Source organism: Myodes glareolus, chromosome 26 (assembly GCF_982192425.1).
Source record: "Myodes glareolus chromosome 26, mMyoGla1.1, whole genome shotgun sequence".
Taxonomy (NCBI): domain Eukaryota; kingdom Metazoa; phylum Chordata; class Mammalia; order Rodentia; family Cricetidae; genus Myodes; species Myodes glareolus.
Window position 1 is genome coordinate 4,152,760 of NC_142051.1, and position 15,116 is coordinate 4,167,875.

General features: G+C 40.5%; 1 protein-coding gene across 1 annotated transcript in view; it reads right to left on the reverse strand.

Annotated features, from left to right (window-relative positions):
* Positions 1–15,116, reverse strand: part of Irak3 (interleukin 1 receptor associated kinase 3) — a 55,983-nt gene that overhangs the window by 28,997 nt on the left and 11,870 nt on the right. Inside the window, exons 2-5 of the mRNA XM_048418382.3 lie at positions 10,454–10,636; positions 5,187–5,290; positions 4,577–4,631; positions 2,992–3,143 (exon numbers count right to left, since the gene is read on the reverse strand). Coding sequence (XP_048274339.2) covers positions 2,992–3,143; positions 4,577–4,631; positions 5,187–5,290; positions 10,454–10,636 — 494 coding nt within the window. The remainder of the gene's footprint in view (positions 1–2,991; positions 3,144–4,576; positions 4,632–5,186; positions 5,291–10,453; positions 10,637–15,116) is intronic.

Genomic DNA, 15,116 nt, shown 5'->3' on the forward strand with positions numbered 1-15,116 from the left:
TGTTCAGACTAACCAGTTTCAGACACATAAATTATAAAATATAACGTATTCACGGAAAATTCCACAATGATAGAAACGCCTCACTAATCTCACACACAAAAATTATGTTACCTGTGTTCTTTGCAAACTTCCACCATTTATGAGTTGACTCATTTGCATATGTCAATTCAGATTTATTTTTGCATTAATTTTGAAAAGATGTGCCTACTCTCCAAAGGAAGTTGTGGCTTCTTACTGAAATGTCTTGTATCTAGAGAAGTGATGTGGGGCTTTAATCTCAGGATCAATCAAGAGGCAGATAGATGCATCTCTGTGAGTGTGAGACCACCCTGGGTCTGCACAGGAAGACCCTGCACAACCATCATCACCATCATCTAGCCAAGATCCAGGGATGCATATACTGAATAAATTAATAACTTCAATAACATTATACTTCGTGCTTGGATGTAGATGGCACATCCTTGGTGTCTTCAATTTTGTAACATTGTACATCCCCGTATCTCAAGTTCCTTGCTTCTAACATTAAAAACCTACATTAAGCTGTTCCTAGGTCCCAGCTATAATATCCTCATTTGCAACTTCCTATAAAATGAAGTGTTTAGACCTCTATCATCATCGAAATCCAAGGGGAATTCTGAGTACCACTGTCCAAGTTGAATTAAAAACATTAAACCTGGCCCGCTAGTCATTGGCAAGAACTACTTCATTACAGACTACATTTTGGAAGTCTATTCAGAGAGATGAGGTCTCTGCCTTGCACTTGCTGTTTCTCAGTCACAGGCTGTTTGTTTGTTTGCTGTTGCTTAATCTGGTAAACAAAGAGACACATGGTTGTGTCTCTGTAAACCTGGGACTTGAATGTGGTTTGTGAACAAAAGACTTCATGTGGCTGGACACTGCTGAGAAACACTCGCCCTCCTGAGGAGCTGCTGCCCAGATCTGCCAAAACCAAATCAGCCATTGTAAGATGATGTCCCAGTGGCTGGAAGTACAGGGAGCTGAGAAGCACAGATCCAACCATCTGATAAAATACTCCACTTACGGTCCTTTGAGAAATGTTATTAAAGGCATCATCCCAGTGTTTGAATGCATTCCTTTAGAAAAGTGTGTAGTTAACTCATTAAGGGGTGTTGGCATGATTATGTCCTCCATTTGCTTGTGTGTGTTGTTGGGTAAGGAAGGGGTGGGGGGAAAAAAAGAGGTGGGGGGGGCAAAAGTCCTGCACTTCCACTTCCCGCCTTAAAAGGGAGCTATAATGTAGCGCCGCCACCAGGTACAACAGGACTTTATACTGCTAATTTCTTGAAAATGACCTGCATGGCCTTCCTTTAAACTACTCAACAGACACCCGCTGAGCAAGTACGAGAGAGAGCCCTGCAACAGGCTCCGGATGCACCAAGAAAGAGTTCTCAAGCGGAAGTCTGTTACTCCGGTTGGAAATGCAGCTGAAGCCTTCAGGACAAGAAAATGATGCTGTAGACAAATCAGGTCAGGGAAGCCATGCTAGACAGTAGGATGCAAACAAGAAAAAAGAAAAAGGGAACCTAGAGGCAAGGGCATGTCACCCCTTCAGGGAGATGGCCTTAGAATTCAACCATTAGAGAGGATGCCAATGAGACCAGTAGCTTGATAGTTTAAAAAAAAAAAAACAACTGGCTTCAACTGGGTCGCAAGGGTCAACATTTTGACACTGGAATGGTTTTACAATCCAATTTTCTTTAGTAGATAGTCGATCTCAACGTGTCTGTGTAAGATTACTGAAACAAAAATGCAATTTAAGGGCATTGAAGAACTCAGTTAATAATCACATAAAAGTGTCTGAAACAAGCCACAGGCAGGAATCACTTCAGACCCTTTCCATTCTGTACCTCCCAGTCCTCTCCACCAGTTACTGGGTTGGGTCCACTGCGTTTTGCCCCTTCTTACCTCCCCCAGGGACTTTGCCTTAGCTTAAGTAACAGTTCGCAACGCCAGTTACATGTTGGAAACTTTTACAACGATGTTTTGTGTCTCAGCAATGACCAGCACGACACAGTAGTGGCACACATACCTTGGTGGTGACCAACCACTCTCTAACTGGACTTAAGACCTTCTCAACAAGAGGAAACTCACGCTTGGCACTGAAAAGCTAGCCCAGGCCTAGTGCAGTTGTGGATTTTAGAGGAGAACCTACAACCACCACTTTACCAAATCAGTATAATCCTTGGCTACATGCTAAATACGTGTCCTTACAGACACAGTTAAGTATAGTTCTCACCCCTCATCAAGAAAACTTCTCTTTCCAACAGATGGGGATCATTACAGAAAAACACAGTCAGTCAAAATGCAAAGCCCAGTTCCAATGGATACATCGACAAAACAGTTGCAGCCTCAAGACTCAGGAAGCATTTAGCAGTTAGGGACACATACTGCTTTTCAGAGGACCGGAATTCGGTTCCCTGTGTCCGTATCCCTTGGGCAGCTCACAGCTGCAGAAAGCTCTAGCGCAGGATACAAAGCCTCTGACCTCCTCAGGCAGACACACACACACACACACACACACACACACACACACACACAGCTATGGGGCCGTGTCAACCCCGCAGGCTGAGTTCTAGAAGACTATGCCCTCCCTGATCTTCTCATCCCCCTTTCTTGGCCATCACGAGCTGAGTAGCTGTATTTACCCGATTCTACTATAATCCCCAGCCAATCTGATCTTCCTTCAAGTTCCTGGGGCCACGAGTGACTTCTAGAAAAGTCCTTCTCATGCAGCACATCTGGGGATGCGGGAGATTTTTGCATCCTCACCACATCCCTTAAACACAGGCATTCAAATCTTAGTCATTTCTTAGGACCACCCTGACCCTACAGTCACGTATCTCATTTCCATTTGTAAAACTTTATTTTCAAATATGCACCCTTTCAATGTTAATGAAAAATGACACATTTTAATATGAAATAGGAGCAAATAAGTGGAATTGATATCCGTGATAGGAACTCGGTCCTTACCTGTTTAAATAATTTAACAGCATATGTTTGGTTTTGAATCTCCACTCTGTATACTTCAAATATTTCCCCTTCTCCAATTAGGAAGTCTTTGTGGAAATGTTTGGTTCCTTCTATGATACTTTGGAAACTGATGGAGGGTTTATGCAGTACTCCTTGGGAGGAAGAAAAAAACAGAGACAATGAACCATCTCTCTGAAGAATCAGCGTCACTGTTACAAGCAGGGCATACACACTGAAAGCAAATCATCAGAGCAGGAGGCCTGAGAGAGAGCAAATCCCAGGAGGCAACGGTAAAGCCCACGCGTGTTCTCTGGCCATTTGCTTGGGCCTGGCTCTCATCCTTCAATACAGTGTGGGGCTTTTCACATATCTGAAAGGCAACATGATTGCTGTCTTCACAGAGGTTAACCGAAGAACTTAGCCTAGGCCTTGACTCTAGAAATCTGTTTGTCCTCAGGCCGATGCCTTGCTTTTGACCTCGTGGACTCTTGGGATGACTCAGCAGTGTCCCCCAAGCATTGCTAATAGAGAAGCTTTTCATTAGCCACAGCCTCTAACCACCTAGTTGGTTTCCTCAGAGTAAATGAAGATATTTCACCCATTAAAAGATCAGCCAGAATTGGTGCTAGGTAAAAATATTTAAAGTAAACAAATGCAGATTTGGAAAGACAGAGAGCCTAGAGGTATGGCTTACTCCAGAAGTTCAATCCCCAGAACTACAAAGGAAACAAATAAAAAATAAAAAGCAATAAACCCTATCTCCCTTAATAAATAAATAAATAACATTGCTGAAATAGAGTTTAATTTAACTGTGTTTCTACAAACACTCTCTAAAGACATAACAGTTTAATTTCGATAACAATGCTAAAGACTCAAAACCTGGTTTGCCTTTCCCAACATAACCAGAGAATCTTCAAATGTGGTGGAGATGATCAGCCAATTGGCCTTCAGTAACCTTTAAATTTTACCGGAATTACTCTCAGGTGGAACTCAATCTTTTTCTCTACAAATAAAGTGCAGAAACTAATATGAGATACAAATGGATTTCCATAGGGACCTCAGCATTACCTAAAAACCATCTCAAAAGGTCTGGGCATCTATGAAAACTTCTAAAGCTATGGAAAACTCAACACAAGTTTGTAAATGTTTTCTGATGGAAAACAGAAACAGCAAATTCTGCTAACCACGTCCTTCTGTGGTCTTCCCTAGTCAACAGAGGACATGATGACGCTGATGACGAAGATGATAATTGTGGTAGGGATAGTACTGGCCCCCTCTTCTTTCTCTTCTGTTTCAGAGGATCCCTGTGGCAAACTCAATTCTTATTTTTCTTTAACTGATGCACTAGTTTTGTGTTTTATAAAGACAACTTCAGCCAATGATCCTTATATAATAACAACAGGTCCTCTACGATGACTATAAGTGTCTATCAAATTTTAAAATATTTAATGTTCATGAAAATATTATATTAAATTGGAATAAAAACAGTGTGGTTATTTATTATTTCTCCCACAAACTCACTCATATTAGAGCATGATTTAATTAAATTGGGGTGTAATTGTTTGTGTTTTCTGTTTTTATTTACCCTTTTCATTATGTTCAGGAGCAAGAACATTATCCTCTGTGACTTTGGCTGGTTCCTGAAAGAAGAAATATATATTAAGCAATTCTACTTTATAAACCTAGAAAAAACAGAGCGCTGACAGACACCGACCGCTCCCCGTAAGACTATACAATGCCACAGAGCAGTCTAATCTAGAAGAAAGCGAGAGTGAATCTAAGTCAGCTCACTCTACTCAATAGCATTCATTGCCTTACAGACACAGCATCCATGCCCACTGGGGACAGCAAAGAAACAGTGCCACAGGCAGCTAGAGCCATTTTCAGATGGAGTGTAATGCTTTAAAAAAGTCACTAATGATTTGTTGTGATATAAAAAACATAGCAACTCCATAAAAAACATCAACTAGAGAAAGGAAATTAAAAACTGAGTTAGAATGAGTGAGTAACTGCCAGCACCTTAGGAGTTCTCAGTCTCTGCTCTGGTAGAGCCTAGGAGACAACTCCTCAACTATTTCCAGACCTCAACTAAATACAGACAAAGGGAGAGGCAAAGCATCTCTAGTTTCAAACACTGCCTGTGCACCCAGCATCTTCCCACCAGAGAATTCCAATCTCTAGGAAAGTATTTGCACCAGAGGTCCAGGGTTATTTTCTTTGCACACGTGCTGTACACTGGGCAATGCATTGGGGAATGGAAGCTCTTGATGACGAGGCGCTGAAGGATGAGAGCTCGCTCCTGAAAGAGAGGTAAGGGAGCTGAATGTAGAAACGTTTGTGTCTCGAATGCTCATTTGCCCCAAGACCATGAGAGTAGATATTTCGCCAGTGATATTCATTTCTAAAGTTTACCTTTGTTCAACCGGAATGGTTAGGAATTCAGGCCTGTGAAATGTCTTCTAAGGGTGAAGTATCCAAACATACCTTTTTCCACTTAAAATGCAGTTAGCTACTTTCAGGTATTCTTAGTTGTCATTAAAAGTAACATAGTATCGAACAGAAAGCTTAAAGGCAAATGTAATGCTATTACTAGGTTCTGCAGGTAAAATGTCGAGGTTGTGAGAGTAGACTTCCTTGGGCTGGTTTATTATTTTCCCTCTTTCTACGGTAAAGTCTCAGATCATTGTGTGTGTGCACACACACATATACACATATTATCAATCACCAACACTCACACCTCTTCCCAAGTATAAGCTATGATTTTACCTTGTAGAATGCTGTCACAGCTAAGGTGTTCTATGTAACTTCCATAAAAGACGAAAACACTTTCCTTTCTCTTGTCCTTTCTAACATTATCATTCAGCTTTTGGAAATTTTTTTGTAGTCTAGTTACTCTTTTTTTCTAGTGTTTATCCAATTCTTTGTTTACAAAACTAGCAACAAAACACCCTCAATTAATTTTTCAGAACCCTCGTTGACCAATATTGTTAACCGACTAAACCTACTCAGTATCTATAGAACTTTTTTTCCCAAACACAATCTCACACATCCTCCTCCAGAAGACACCAGTTTCCAAAACAGACCATATATTGGGCAACAAAATGAGCCTCAATAGATTTAGAAGGTTTGAATCATACAAAGTATATTTTCCGACCTCTGGGAAATGAAAGTCGAAATCAACTATAAAGGGAAATTCAGAAAACTCACAGAAACGGAAATGTTAAAATCATGACTAATGAGTCAAAGACAACGGTAGAAAGTAAGTTAGAAAACACTGTGAATAGGCCTCCTAGTGCAGTAGGCAGCGCGTCGGTCTCACAGAAGACACTTTGAGATGAATCAAAAATTTTAAAAATAACCAAACTTAGGGTAGGGGCTAGAGGAAAACCTGTAACTGTAAATTTCTACCTTAAGAAGGAAAAATAGTGACAAATTGTCATTGTAAGTAACTATTAAAAGTGGTAACAGAGACAAAAGCAAATGGAAAGAAATCAGGTCAGAGTGGAAGGAGAAGACTTTCCAAAAGAGAGATTCATAGAAAGCAAGGACAGCTCTTTGAAAAAAAATCATCAAAATTGACAGTAGTTTAGAAAGAATTAAAAAGAAAGTGAAGGAGGGAGGGAGGAACAGAGAGAGGGAAGAGATAGGGAGAGGGAGGGATGGAAAAGGGGACAGAGGAGAAGAATAAAAGGAATGGGGAAAGGAAGAAGGGAAAGAGGGAGGGAGGGAAGAAAAGAAGGAGAAGGGAGGAGAGAGGGGAAGGAATAAAGGAAGAAAGGAAGGAAGGAGGGAAGAGAGACTCAAATTACTAAAATTAAGAACAAGAGAAGAGCAATCACTACTGATTTTATGATTTCAGTGAATCATCATTGTTATAAGAGAATATTATGATATCAAGAAAACAGAATACACAAGAAATTATACGATATGAATAGATTTCTAGGATTCTATCTACTAAAATTAATTCAAAAAATAACCTAAGTGGACCTATAATAGCTTAAAAAGTGATTGAGTTAGTGTTTTCTAACTTCCAACAGAGAAAGGGTTGGGCATTGATTAAGTCTTTCAGCCACACAGTTTAGCACAAGCCCTGTACATACTCCTCAAATGCAGAAGACGACAGAAGAACTCCAACGTCCTTCACTGGGACCAACATTGATGCCAAAGCCAGGCAAACACAGCAGAGTGCAGACCACTAACTCTTATGAATACAGATGCAAAAATCCTCAACAAGACACCAACAAACCAAGTCTACAAATATGCAATGTATCACATGTCACAACTGAGCTGGAATCAACCTAGAAATCCAAGATTTGCTTAAAATTAAAAACCAACTAATATAGTACAACACAACAGATTCAAGGATGCATAAGTATATGTTCACCCCAAGATTGTGAAAAATAGACAAATTCCAATACCCTGTCATGATAAGACAAAATTAAAAACCCTAGAAACAGAGGTAACTTCCTCAATCTGATATAAGATATCTACGGGGAAAAAAACATAGTTAATGTCATAATTAATGGTAAAAGACAGAATGTTTTCCCCTTAAGGTCAAGAAGAGGGTGGCTGATTGATCTGGCCACATCTGTTCATTACTACATCAAGAATTCTAGCCAGAGGAACCAGACAAGATAAAGAGCTAACATACACCCTGAATCAGGTATTGCCACATGCAACATTTCAAGTCTGGGAAATATAAACGTATTAAAATTTGTCATTCTTTTGTTATTAAAGAAAGCAAAGACAATATTTCCTGGTCAGGAAATGACAGCTTTAAAATAGTTCCTCTAAGAAGCCAGCCGAAAGCTGTGTATTGTGTATCAAAGCCCCTTAAAAATTAAAACAAAAAAGCACTGATTTGGGGAGCTAGCTCAGCTGGAGAAGGGATTTCTACACAAGTGTGAGTATGAGTTCAATCCTCAGAAGCCATACAAAGACCTCAACATAAAACCAACCACACTGAACCTCATAGGAGAGAAAGTGGGAAGTACACTTGAACGCATTGGCACAGGGAACCACTTCCTAAACATAACCCCAGTAGCACACTGAGAGAAACAATAAATACATGGGACTTCCTGAAACTGAGAAGCTTCTGTAAAGCAAAAGACACAGTCAACAAGACAAAAAGGAAGCCTACAGAATGGGAAAAGATCTTCGCCAATCCCATATAAGACAGAGGGCTGATCGCCAAAATATACAAAGAATTCAAGAAGTTGGTCGTCAAAAGAACAAATAATCCAATTAAAAAAACGGAGTACAGAACTAAACAGAGAACTCTCAACAGAGGAATCTAAAATGGCTGAAAGACACTTAAGAAAATGTTCAACATCCTTAGTCATCAGAGTCAATCAAAACAGCTCTGAGATTCCATCTTACACCTATAAGAATGGTCAAAATTAAAAACACTGATGACAGCTTATACTGGAGAGGTTGAGGGGTAAAGGGAACACTTCTGCATTGCTGGTGGGAGTGCGAGCTGGTACAGCCCTTTTGGATGTCAGTGTGGTGATTTTTCAGAAAATTAGGAAACAACCTTCCTCAAGACCCAGCAATGCCACTTTTGGGTATATATCCAAAGGATGCTCAATCATGCCTCAAGGACATGTGTTCAACTATGTTTATAGCAGCATTGTTTGTAAGAGCCGGAACCTAGAAACAACCTAAATGGTCCTCGACTGAAGAATGGATAAAGAAAATGTGGTGCATTTACACAATGGAGTACTACACAGAGGAAAAAATAATGACATCTTGAAATTTACAGGCAAATGGATGAATCTAGAAAACACTGTATTGAGACAAATATAACAAGTACTCACTCATAAGTGGCTTTTAGACATAAAGCAAAGAAAAACTAGCCTACAGTCCACAACCCCAGAGAACCTAGACAACAAAGAGGACCCTCAGAGAGACATATGTGGATCTAATCTACATGGGAGGTAGAAAAAGACAAGATCTCCTGAGTAAATTGGGAGCATGAGGACCATGGAAAGGATAGAAGGGGAGGGAGAAAAGGGAGGAGAGCAGAAAAAAATATAGATCAATAAAAACACTTAAAAAGAAAGAAAGAAAGAAAGAAAGAAAACCCCAAACAAAAAAGAAACCAAACAGCCAAGCACAGGCATGCACATAAACCTCAGACAGACAGATCCCCGGAGCTTGCTAACCATCCAGTCTTGCCTGATCAATGAGCTCCAGACCAATGAGAGATCTTATCTTGAAAAACAAAGTGAATGACTCCTGATAAATGACACCCACTGATCTACACACACACACACACACACACACACACACACACACACACACACACAGCAAAACTAGAAAAAAAAACCGAACTGGTCCTTAAACTATAAATGCAAATTTCTGTGTGTTCGTTCAAATCTGCATGCTGGAAATATGACATTAAACACTAGGTTCTCTGGACAGGTTGGTTATGTGGTAAGCTCTAACGGATTTTTTATGGTGGTAATATTGCCACCTAGTGACAGAATTCTGACTTGCAGAAGAGTCCCTGGGAAGGAGTACCAGGCCTTTCTCACTGAGACTCAAATCTAAGTAGTGCCTGGAGGTCCAAATAGGAAAGCTGGAACACAAGGCTAAAGATAAAAGTGTCCTGCCCAGAAGAGGAGAAGGTTAAAAGTACGCAAGAAGCGATCATCCGCTTAGCTGCACAGCCTGGTCTTGACGGCAGCAGGCAGAGACTTCGGTAAGAACTCTGCCTCCTAAGTCAGTGAGCAACCCGTCCATAAGCTTGCATCCTAGCTAGCCTGAAGTATGCAGTGCAGAAGAAACAACAGAGCCAACTCCTAAACGTTAGCCTCTGACCGCCATGCTGCTGCTGCCGTGTGCATGTGGCATGAATGAAAAGAAACAGACAGGACAAACTACAGTGAATGACAGATAAGTATGGCATAATTAAAGCCCTGAAATATGGACTATAGTAGAGAATCACAACTTTATTCTGAAGTCATCACTTACATTCAGAGAGGACATAATTATATAACTGTCTATAACTGGGAAAGCCAATGTTGTTGCTAATTTTTAATAATATAAAGAAATGAGAATTTACATTATATATTTTGATTTAAATAGTTTGATTCTTATTCTGAGCTGTAGATGTGCAGCTGATGCAGTTAGTTGCTAAATAAAAAGTTAAAATCCTACAGTTGCTAAGAGAGAGGCTCAACCTTTAATGCCAGCCTTCAGGAGGGAGAAGCAGGTGGGTTCAATGACAGCCTGGTTTACATATCAAGTTCCAGGTCAGTCAAAGTTATATAAGGAGTTCCTGTCTCAAAAATAAAGGCAAAAACTGTAGAAAGGAATGTCTTGTATTGACATTGAGGAAACAAAGTGTCAAGTTCACAAGCAACGGGTCACTGACAGCAAGACAGGCCTATGTCTGAGTCAGAAATGACAAATCCCATAGGACGAACAGAGAGCCACAGTCTGAGAACACACTCACCGTAGTTAGTGATTAAATGAATGGCTCGTTGGTGCCCCATCTCCTGGAGAACCTGTAAAAGGTCACCGATGGTCTTGTTTTTCTGTGCCCAGGACCACAGCAACTCTCTTGTTCCGCTTTTGCCTTGGTCTACGTATTTTTCAATGTGACGAACATCCAACCAGCTGTTTGAAAGTCGCTCCGCTGTGGAAAATGCAAGAGGAAGAAGAGAAGGATAGCTTGCTTTCATTCAGATACTTGGGACTGGTCTTGTCACCTTGTGTATTTTACATCATTTGAATTGTAACCTCATTGTAAGCTCTTTTATTTTGAACTAATTTCTTAGAAGCCCTGCCCTTCCATCCATAGTCACATTACTAACCAGGACAAACGTGTCAGAATGAGATGCAATAGAACCTTAGCCTCCCCTAGTTCCCTCAGCTGTCTCACTGGTGGATCCGTCTTCTCTCCTATCTAAGGGTTTCTGCATTGCATTTGCTCATCTCTGAGTCTGCTCTACCCTCTAGCCCCTCATCTTTCCAGTGGGTAGACAGCAGTGTGTCCTCAGTGTCCAGTGCCAGAGATTCTGCAGTGCAAATGTCTCATGGCCATGCATGCTCATCTGCAGGGCTTTGCTGCAGTGCTGTCTGCAAGCTCTCTCTACCACAAGTTACCCTTCTAACTACAATGGGGAAGACACATGGAGATTCCGGAACCATCCTGCTTCTACTTGGATTTATTTTGCATCATTCAATGGATCTTGTTTATCGCAATTACTACTATGATATATTTGCTTAATATTTATGTATTTATTAACAGTATTTTCCTTATGTATTTATTAACAGTATTTTTCTGTAGTGAAAAATATGCAGTCTTATTTATTAATTCATTCAACTTTTAGAGTCTATCATTATGGACTTAAGGTTATTTTATTCCAAAGGTTAAAATCTAATATTGTTATTTTGCTGCTGAAGTTGTTTGGCTATGTCCCTCTAGATGGGCTCTTGTCTTCTGAAAAGATCTATTTGTTTTTAGCATTTCTTAATTTCCTGGCTCTACACTGTGCTCCCAGTTCATTTGCATGTTCTCCCTCTTCTACAAGGCTGTAATTAATCACTTGCTCGAAGAGCTGTAGTTTCTGTACAGAAATGGTTTTCCAAACCTAAGATCTAGTTGCCAGATAGAACACAGGCTTCGTCACCGACAGACTCCCTAAGCAAGCACAGCTGGCAATGCCTTCATGTGCACTGATCCAGTGTCTGTATTTCTCAACCTGTATGGTGCACATCACAAACCAAGAGTCTATTCTAGTGCCCTGGATTGAATCTAGCATTGCAGGTTGTTTCTCTTTTGTAATTTTATTGTTCTTGAACAATAAGAAACATTTGCTCTTGTCACTGATAATATTTCTACTTGCTTCATCCTACTGTAAGCATGAAGTATGTTCAGAATTGCTGAGCCACCCTTGTGAGAAACACATGAGCTAAATAGAAGTACGATGGTTCTTGCTGCCCCAGGCCTGAGAGCCTCCAGTTAAGGCATTGTTTACCAACCACTTAGGTTCATTCTTTTCTTCCTAGTCTCTTTTTTGTGGCATTTGCTCATTTGTAATACTTATTCTTATCCAATGGGTTTTTAAATATTTGCTCTGTAATGTCTTGGTGTTGAACATTTTTGAGTAGCTAAAAGTTGATAGCTGGGTAGTGGTGTGGGAAGTCCTTCTGTCTATGTGATGCCATCATAGATTAATAGAAATGGGCTAGATCAAGGTGTAAGAGTTAGCCAATAAGATGTTAGAACTAATAGGCCAAGTGGTGTTTTAAATAATACAATTTCTGTGTGGTTATTTTGAGTGTAAGCTAGCCAGATGGCCAGGACAAAAAAGTGGCCCTCCCCCATGCAACACCTGGGTTAACAGGATTTATCAAATGAAAATTTGTATCGTCTCACTACACAACTCCAAAATGTTAACGTGCACTGTGAAGCAAAAGAAAGAGAAGAGAAGGCAATGACAGAGTGCAAATGTACTTGGTCCTGTGGTAACACCCCAAGGTAGCAGTCCTACTGAGCTCTAATGTAAGCGGTGTATTTGGGGGTCATGGATGGTCATGGTACCATCCCACCACGCCTTTTCCTCCAAGAAAGACTGTAAACGGTAGGATCCTATATATAAGTCAATTAGCGCCTGAGAGTACTAGTGGGAATCCTGATACACTCCCGTGACTGGTTGTTAGAGCTCCACACATTTTCCTTCTGCCACGCTCAAATAAATAAATGGAATAAACCCTCCAGCAGGAACCGCGGTAACACCACTGAAAGATTCTGCTGCCTGCTGATGATATTCTTCAAATGCTAACAGGGGCTCAGATTTGATAAGAACAGTAAACTGTATGAGTCTCTCTTCTGTTTAAAATTGGCTTCAGAATCTCAGGTCTGTTAAATTCTTAGGGGGTTGTTCTTTTCATTTATAGTGTTTGAAATCATATTAAGAAGACAAGTTTTCTACTTTAATCTGTCATCCTCTGCCCCCACATCTCCACATCTCCCCACATGTATAAGACTTGGCCAGAACAGAAAACTGACTTCAGCTTTATAATCTTGTCAATATTCTCAGTAAAACCTTAAAGTTGAAAGAGATAACACAAAACCACAATGCCTCCCTGTTCTTTGAGTCAAAATTGACTTTGAAAGTATCAACACTACTCAACAAACATTCCCAATTCTCTACTCCATTGTTGAAGGGTAAATTTCACTGTCTTGGACATCCAGATGTCAGTTCTACCAAGATGCTAGAGATCCAGAGTACAAGTCACAAGGACTGGATCCTGTTGTAGGAGGGTCTTCTTTCTATGTGTTACTTCCATTGGTCAAATAAAGAAACTGCCTTGGCCTTTTGATAGGACAGCAGCTTAAATAGATGGAGTAGACCAAACAGAATGCTGAGAGAAAGAAATCAGAGTCAGGCAGATGCCATGGCTCTTCTCTCCAAGATGGACGCTGGTTAGACTCATGCCGGTAAGCCACAGTCAAGTGGCGATACAGATTATTAGAAATGGGTTGAATCAATATGTGAGAGTTAGCCAATAAGAGGCTAGAACTACTGGGCCAGGCAGTATTTAAATGAATACAGTTTCCGTGTTATTATTTTGGGTGTAAAACAGGCCAGGAGCCGGGCGGCAGGAAGTGACCCGCAGCTCCATTTACAACACTGTACTCCAGTGATGGTACGATATAAGCACAAGTCAACATGAGGTGACTCAGCGTCTACATGGCTTGGCATACTGGGTCATGCCATGGCCCCTCTGTGCTCTTTTCAAGAGGACAAAACACAGTTATGCTGTGTCAAGCCATTGATGTTCAGTAGTGCTTGCTACTGCAAAATAGCTTCGTCTATCCTGATGAACCCACACAGAATTGCACCTGGAACTTTCTGTCGTTTAAGTGACATTTTGTTTCTAAATAGAGTGAAAGGTGGTGGCAGCTTTGTTGTCACATAGTAAGTGAGCAGGTGATGGAGACATTCAGTTTGGAGGCATATATAGTCTGCAAGGAGAAAACATACATAACCCGATAGCTGATATCACTGAGCTGAAGTGTCTTCCCCTTTCTTCTCTCAGGTTTCACAGAAAATGTTTGCATTCCTCATGTCTTTTAAGGGATAGTGTCTTACAAAAAGAATGAAACTACACAGATACCAAATACGTGTTTTGGGTGTATGACCACTACAAAAAACAAAGAGGCCTTTAAGGCAAAACTCTTGGCAAGTTCAGCCCTGCAATACTATTTTAATATGCAGTTGACTCTTCCTATCTGTGAGTCCCATCCCCAGGAATGCAACTAAGTAAACACAAAAATATTCTTAAAAAACTATGTCAATAGCTTCACTGGCAAGACTCTGTTGCTGATATATCCCATACTTGAGTCTAGAACATTAAAAAGACCTAAGCTGGTGCTTATCTGGAAGCTTTATTCCTACAAGCTAGCTTTCACAGTGCTGGAAGGTACTAGGCATGCTACCAGACTAGCAACCAGCAGTGTTACCCAGCTGGGAGCTTTGTAACCTACAGTAGCAAGTGTGACAAGACAAGTCTACTGGATCGAGAGTGGACAAGAATGGTAGGGGGTAAATAAACAGTTTCTGATTGGGTTTAACATTCACTCCACAAGACAGAACTCATGCCTTGTACCATTAACAGGCCAAGAACCCCATAGACCATAGGGAAGAACCTAATGCTATTATTATTCTGTTACATGAATAATGCTTACTTCTTTGTAAATTCTTATCTGTTTAAGATTATTATGTCTCTCAGCTCCCACCAGAGAGGCTTATTTGTGCATTAGATGCTGATTAACACAGAAACCACAAGTGATTAACATGTAGAGAATAAGAGACTATGAAACTGTTCAGTCCTAAATGTCTATTAGTGTCTATTAATATCATGTGAACCCCCTTCTTTCAAGGCTTAGGACTCTTCACAGAAGAAGGGGTGGGAAGGTGGTAAGAACCACACATAGTGAGTAACTATGGTGAAACAGTATTTTCCAGACACAGCGAGGCAGTTGAACTTAAGAATTCAAAGCAGCTGTGACCGCATGCATAAGACCTGTATAAGATCAAACCAGACAAAATCCCAACATAAACAAGCGAGGAGCTCACAAAGTCCCACACATGGCTGAAGAGTTA